General features: G+C 21.3%; 2 protein-coding genes across 4 annotated transcripts in view; both read right to left on the bottom strand.

Moving 5' to 3' along the window:
- Positions 1-662: 662 nt before the first annotated feature.
- LOC102675594 (transmembrane protein 8B-like) lies at positions 663-4,850 on the bottom strand. Of its 3 annotated transcripts, XM_006615717.2 has the most exons (13): positions 4,466-4,850; positions 3,901-4,072; positions 3,598-3,811; positions 3,393-3,520; positions 3,036-3,319; positions 2,666-2,940; positions 2,396-2,524; positions 2,128-2,333; positions 1,822-1,979; positions 1,509-1,741; positions 1,183-1,377; positions 971-1,111; positions 663-882 (listed from the first exon to the last, which is right to left on the bottom strand). In XM_006615717.2, exons 1-13 carry the CDS (start codon positions 4,545-4,547, stop codon positions 691-693), a joined length of 2,409 nt encoding a protein of 802 aa, XP_006615780.1. In that variant the 5' UTR covers positions 4,548-4,850; the 3' UTR covers positions 663-690. The 3 variants fall into 3 exon arrangements, with proteins under 3 accessions (XP_006615780.1, XP_006615781.1, XP_006615783.1); XM_006615718.2 differs by lacking the exon at positions 4,466-4,850 and having other exon boundaries at positions 3,909-4,072; XM_006615720.2 differs by lacking the exon at positions 4,466-4,850 and having other exon boundaries at positions 3,598-3,671; positions 3,901-4,039.
- Positions 4,851-6,081: 1,231 nt separating this feature from the next.
- LOC102676959 (laccase-4-like) overlaps positions 6,082-7,166 on the bottom strand; it is a 4,948-nt gene continuing 3,863 nt past the window's right edge. Inside the window, exons 8-10 of the mRNA XM_031510490.1 lie at positions 6,912-7,130; positions 6,491-6,556; positions 6,082-6,258 (exon numbers count right to left, since the gene is read on the bottom strand). Coding sequence (XP_031366350.1) covers positions 6,113-6,258; positions 6,491-6,556; positions 6,912-7,130 — 431 coding nt within the window. The 3' untranslated portion in view covers positions 6,082-6,112. The remainder of the gene's footprint in view (positions 6,259-6,490; positions 6,557-6,911; positions 7,131-7,166) is intronic.

Genomic DNA, 7,166 nt, shown 5'->3' with positions numbered 1-7,166 from the left:
ATAATGTGATAAATTTATAATAAATTTCTCTTAAAAATTCTATTATATTTAAAAAAGAAAACTATGAAATTATGAAATATACATATAAGATGCAAATATAAATTTTAATATTAATATAATATAATAAATTCAGTAAATCATCACCAATTTTTAAATGGTGTCATTTAATGATACCATTCTACTTTCTATAAAATACATATGTTATTTTACTTTCCTGATATATTTAAGATTATATTATGATATAATATATGATATAATATAATCTTCAACAATAAAAATATATAAAAATAATTTCATTAGAATTATTTATTATATTCTAAAAATAACATAGTAATAATAAAATAGCACCATTTATAAGTTTGTTTTTATAATCAAAATAGTTGTATACTATATTCAATTATATAATCTAACATAGATTACCCTATAATTTCTTATATATCCTTACTTAGGAACTATGAAGTTTATACATAAATATTTTATGTACATGTATATATGATACTTGTACATATACATTCATTTTTAACTTTGATTATTATAATATATTATATTATATTATATTAAACTATAATATATATTATACCTTTTTTAATCTTCTTTTTGTTTAGAGAAATAGAATACTATTTTGGCACAAGTAACTTAAATAATAATATGTATTTGGTTTGTTTGTTTTACTAATTCTTATTATAATTTTCAATTGGATGCAATTACTAAATGATCTTGACCATTTGTTATTGTAAAAATTGGACTATTTGATGGATCTTTGTAATCAAGTAATTCACTATCATAGCTGGTATCTGAAGAATCAATTTGTTCTAATCGTGATGAAGGTAAAAGAAATATTAATGAGATGGCTATTATCACATGCCATGCACTATGGACATACTAAAAAATAAATAATTTATATAATTTATATAATATCATAAATTATTCTCTATTTTTTTTAATATTTTATAGTTTATATTATATATACCTGATAATTGGATTCTGTTTCAACTAAAGAAAAGAGCAATAAACCTATAATTGCAAGTGTTAAACCAGTTAATAATTTTGATGTGTTAATAGGTTTTTTCCACTTTTTAAAGTGAAAACATCGATAAACATATGTCCCCATCTGAAAAAAAAAATATATTTTCAAAAAAAAGAAAAAGAAATCATACTGTTATAAATGTTTCTTTTATTTACTGGAATCATAATACCCATTCCTAAAGGTATTAATATACTAATAAGACTTGTTTTATTGGATTGAACACCAAAAGCTATAATGAAAACTCCAAACATATGACATACAGATACAAAATGAATTGGTAATTCAGCCATTGCAATAAGTGTTACCCAAAATGCTAATATACTTGAAAAAAAATCACTGTATTGTAAAACCTGAAATAAATTTAATAAAAATCTTTTATATGTAATATAAATTTTCGAAAATATTATTTTATGAAAATATAATTTTATTTTATATAGTCGCAAAATAAATATATGAAACAATTTTAAAATAATTTACGTACTTCATACTTTGCAATGCAATAAGTCATAACATGTTGATCACAAGCATGATACATAGAGGAAAAAAGCATAGTTGCTAAATATACTAATCCTTCGGTATACAATCCACGTTTAACAGCTAAGTATATAGCAGGTATAAAAAAACCATTACTTAAAGTGAGCATCAATGTTGTTATGAGAAGAGAAGATTCAGAATTAGCACTAGTAGCATCAGTGCAACCCCATCCTTTATATCCTATGTAATACATAATATTATATATATTTAAGTAATAATTACATAATTATAACACTAAATATGTTAAATAATAATTAAACCTTCAAAGCATTTACACGTTGTATAATAAAGAATATCATGATGAATTTCTTGACAGGTTCCATGATGACCACATGGATAATTTCCAGGAAATACACATTGTCTAGTCCTTATATCTAATGATACTAAAATTTCTTCCATTTCACAATTTACTGGTCTTCTATTTAATTAACAATATATTATTTTGTTTTATTATTATAAATAAAAATAATTTGTATATTATAATAAATAAAAAATTTATTTTTATTAAATATATACATATCTAATATTTTTAACATTTAATAAATAATATAACAACATAATCTTACCCATTAAAATAGCATGTTGCATCTAAGGTAACATACCAAGTATCTGGTTGTGGATATGGAATCAATAAACTTCCATCATGTTTATCAAACGAAGATAAGATCATTGACATTCTTGAATTCTCACATATAATATTATTCTTAATTCTATTTGGAATCCGTCCACGTCGAATACAAAGTATAACTTTTACTAATTGCTTTGTTATTATCTGAAAAACATATAATAAATTAAATAAAAAATTATAGTGAAAAATTTTCATCATTAGCTTACTTTATCCATTTCCAAACGAGCACTTATATCAAGTGTACCACCAATATCAATTAATGGTAAAATATTAAATTGTGTAATTACTGGATGTATATCAGTTAACATTACCCATGAAGTTAACCATTCTCTACCCTGAAAATCATATTTTATATGCACATAATTAATATATTTCTTATATTTATTATTAATTATATTTTATTAATTTTTTAGTTATATTATTAATTATATTAATATTATTAATATTATTAGTTATATTTATTATAAATTTAATACCTGTAATAGATAGGCTCCTGAAAATGTTTGCGAATGTTTAATTCTAACAAGTTGATATCTTGGAACACATGAATCATCAAAATTTTCATCTAATACATGAAATTGATTTTTCATGAAGTTATTTCCATTATAAAATGATTCATTATTTTTATTTTCATTATAATGCAAATGATTTGTTAAATCTTTCATATGCAATTGAGCTAATGCTTTAGAAAATGAAGGTGCATCTAAATATTGTCTTATGAAAGATTTTTCTGTTATTCTGATTGGGCATTCTGTAAAATGAAATACAATGAAAAAGATACATAAATTTCATATAAATTATATAATTAAAAATAAATATAATTAAGGATAAAAATAATAAAGTTACCAAAAGTAACTACTTTAACATTTACTTCAATAATGCTATCTGAAACAATCATCAAATAATAATAACTATCTTCATAAGGAGAGGATTCTATAAAAGTATATGAATCTAATATAGTTAAACTTTTATTTTTAATTGGTTGAGAATGATTGAAAATAGGCAAAGAACGTCCTTGTAGAACCATATTTTTTATACAAGGTTCATCTATACTATGAAATTTAAGCACTGTAAAATTACAACCCCAAATATCTAAACGAAAATTCCAAGTTCCTGATGGGATATATATCCTAGATAAAAATCCAATATATTAATCATTTTCAAATTTTGTTATGAGAAATATAGAGAAATTATATTCTTTACTTGTAGTAAGAAGTAGTTTCTTTTGTTCTTAAAATTTGTTGATAACCAATAGGAATATTTTCAATACTATTAATTTGTGTCCATATAGCTACCGAACCTATACTATAATGACATTTATGACCAAGTCCCTAAAATATAAAAAATTACAGAATTAATATAAAATAATCTTAGATTATTTTAAGGAAAGATAAATATCAAAGTATACCTGTTGCTGAACCTTTTCATCCCAATGAGATAAATATGCTCCTACAAACCAATCACCAGCTTCTGGTCCATAAACTGGAACAATTGCAGTTGTTTTTGGTTCAAATGTTGTAACTGTAGAAACTATAATAGTATGATTACGTTTCGGATACATATTACTAGGAAATGTATCATTATTTATAAATATCACAGGGTAACTACCCCATTGTAAGTATCTAAAAATTATTAGAAATGAATATTAGAAATAAATATCATATTATATCTCTTATGTATTCTTGAAAACAAAAATAAAAAAAATATTTACATATGTACATTTCTTTCTAGACAATCTTGACCATCCATAAATGCTGCAAATTGCCAAGTAGCTCTGAGTACTTCTTTTGGAACTGTGTAATGAAACATAACTACATCTGAATAACTTTTAAAAGAATGTAATAATCCTTCTTGACTTGCTTCTGGCATAATACATTCTTTAGCTTAAAAATATAATTTAATATAATTTAATAGCTTTAAATATAATTTTAATTATATATAAAATTAAACATTTTATATAAATTTATTTATATAAAACTATATAAAAATTATATTTAAATATTTAATATAATATTAAATATTTAAATATAATTTCTAATACTTGATTAAATACTTACATATAATACTTGATTGAATACTTAAATATTATAATTAATAATATATTATAATACTTAAATATTATAAAAATACATATAATTTTTAACAAGAAAAAAAGAAATATAAAATCATTTTAAAATATAACTCTTAAAATATAAATTTACAAAAGAAAAATTAAATTACAAATTTAAAAGATGAAAAAAAATATTTAGAAAATATATGTATATGTATAAATTTACCTGGAAAAAGTAATAAAATTAAAAGAACGTGAAATTGTAGAATCATAAGATATCGTCTAGAAAAATAACATATTGGAAGCATGATAACTTTTTTGACATTACAGAAAAATGGAAATTTCTTCTGATTAGATGTCTCTATTCACTTTTTATTAATTATCAATCATTTTTGTATTGTGATGATTCCTGTACATTTTGCACAGACAATAAATATCTGTGACTATTTTGCAATATTTGTGTCTAACAGTTTATATAGGTTTCGATCAGCTGTAGTGGAAAACATATAAATAGAAATAAAGGGTGGAATATAGATATGACAGTGATTTTACCGACAGACTAATAATCTATGCATAGATGATGTCATTAACTCAGATCACAAATATATTTATTGACAAAAAAAACAAATTTAATTATTTAAAAATTTATTTATACTTTCTATTTTTATTTAATCTTTATACAAACATAAAAAATTATCGAAAAAAAATTATTATTTAATATTATTATTGAAACATTATATACATAATATATATACATATATTATAATTTTCTTATATTAATTTTATTTTCAACATATTCATCTCAAAAGATAAAAAATAAAAAAATTCATAAAGAATTTGTTTCTTAATTTTTATCAATAAATATATTGAAAGAGATAAAAAAAAGAAAGAGATAAAAAAGGAATTTAACATAAAAATTAAGTCCAAAAAATTTAAAATAAATCAGAAATTTAACAGAAGATCGAAAAAATAGAAGAATTAGAAGAATTGTGCTATTTGTTTAATTATATTTTTATAATATAAATTAAAATTGAAATTTGAACAAAAATTTTGCATAAAAATTGAAAGAATATGGAAAATTTTCATATAAAATATATATTTTTATGAAATATAAAGTTTGAATGATAAAGATTTTTATTAAAATTTTTAATCCATATGTTTAATTAATACAAAAATGTTTAATTAATACAAAAATTTTAATAAAAAATCAATATTATTTTTTGAGCACATAAGATTAGAATAAATATAGATAAAGAAAGTAAATAGTAAGAAACAAATATAAGATAAATTTATGGGATTTAATTTAAGTAAGAAGAACAAATAATAAGGATAAAAATATAGTAAAAATTGATCGTTCATGCCATCTCTTGGATATCTCTTTAAAATCAGAGTAAGTTCTAAAAGTTTTCAGAAGATGTCACTAATTTTTAATTCTTAATCTACTTATCCTACTTGAAAAAATATTTTTAATACTTTAAAAGTTTTGTTGATAGTTAATTTTTGTTTTATCTCTATCTCTTTCTTTATCTTATTCATTATCTTATTTTATTTCATTTGTGGCATTCTTGACAGATATTGATTTCACAATTTTTATTATATCTATTCTTCTTTCATTATTCTATTTATTTATAAATGCTGTACAAATTTATGTACAAAATATATTATTTAAAAGTCATATTATTTTTTTAATTGCATCTTTGTCCAATATATTAAAAATCTAAATAAAATCTATTCGTTCTGATTTTTATATTTTTATATGTTATACATATATTTTATATACATGTACATATTTTTATATTTAGATATATATTTATATTTATAAAATATTGTTTTTATCAGCAATTTTAATAAATATTTTTAAAGTATTTCTATCTTAAAATTCTATTGCCGGTTTAAAATTTCCGCATCTTGGAAAATTTTTCGGAGTTTCTGGAATGTCAGATGGTTCTCCGACTTGTAAAGTGACTTCCATACCAGTTAGAGCATGGAAGATTTGATGACAGTGAAACAACCAATAACCTTGATAACAATTACATTATATAGAATTAAATTACATTTCTCATGAAATTAAAATAATATAATAATATTATTTTGAGAAAAATATAAAAAAAAATTCAAAATTATATATATATAATGGTAAATTTATTTTTCATTTCTTTGGATATTCCATATAATTATTTATCAGACTAAAATTTTTAAGACTACTATTTTCAAAGAATTACTATTATTTTTAAAGATTAAAAATTATTACCTGGATTGTTCGCGCGGAATCTAAGTATAGCGTATCCATTATTTGGTATTGGAAGGGTATCTTTTGCTGGAGGAGAAACGAAATTCCTTTCTATTTGATTATTATCGTCAAGTTCTTTGAAATATTCCTCTGTCATTTTAATATTCGTTTTTGTAATTGGACCCAAAGGTTGACCCATGGCCATAACATAAAATACGAATCCATGCATATGGAAGGGATGTCGTAAAATGTTTGTATCAACTGCAGAACAATGCAGAATGTACAACATTTGTATCAATATTTTCATTTTAAGTACGATAATTATGACGAAGAAAAAAAAATATCAATAAATAATTTGTTTCAAAATAAATTATATATAATATTGGCAGAAAAATATTAATCCATTTATTCGATTTTCATATATAACATTCAATATACTTACATCCATCAATCATAATAATTTCCACAATAGAATTTAATGGGATTTTAATCAAGTGAATACAACTGCACGGAGCTTTGGGATTGCAGTTAGATGGTAAATTCTCAGCGTTACAAATTATATCCGGTGAAATATTTTGCAATTGAGAAAGTGGTGGAGAAGATGGAGAAATTGAAATTATATTGTTCAACATAGTAATTGATGTAATATTTGGTGATGGAACTATTAATAACAAATTTAAAAAAAAGAAAGAATTTT

Source organism: Apis dorsata, unplaced genomic scaffold, assembly GCF_000469605.1.
Source record: "Apis dorsata unplaced genomic scaffold, Apis dorsata 1.3 scaffold_231, whole genome shotgun sequence".
NCBI classification, from domain to species: Eukaryota; Metazoa; Arthropoda; class Insecta; order Hymenoptera; family Apidae; genus Apis; species Apis dorsata.
Note: the sequence above shows the minus strand (reverse complement) of the source record. Positions and strands in the feature narration are given on the sequence as shown.

Coding starts and splice junctions, on each gene's coding strand:
- LOC102675594 (XM_006615717.2), bottom strand. CDS start 4,547: ATGCTTCCAATATGTTATTTTTCTAGACGATATCTTATGATTCTACAA. Junction 3,320..3,392: donor GAAACTACTTCTTACTACAA/GTAAAGAATATA, acceptor ATTTTTATCTAG/GATATATATCCCATCAGGAA. Junction 2,941..3,035: donor TGTTAAAGTAGTTACTTTTG/GTAACTTTATTA, acceptor TTCATTTTACAG/AATGCCCAATCAGAATAACA.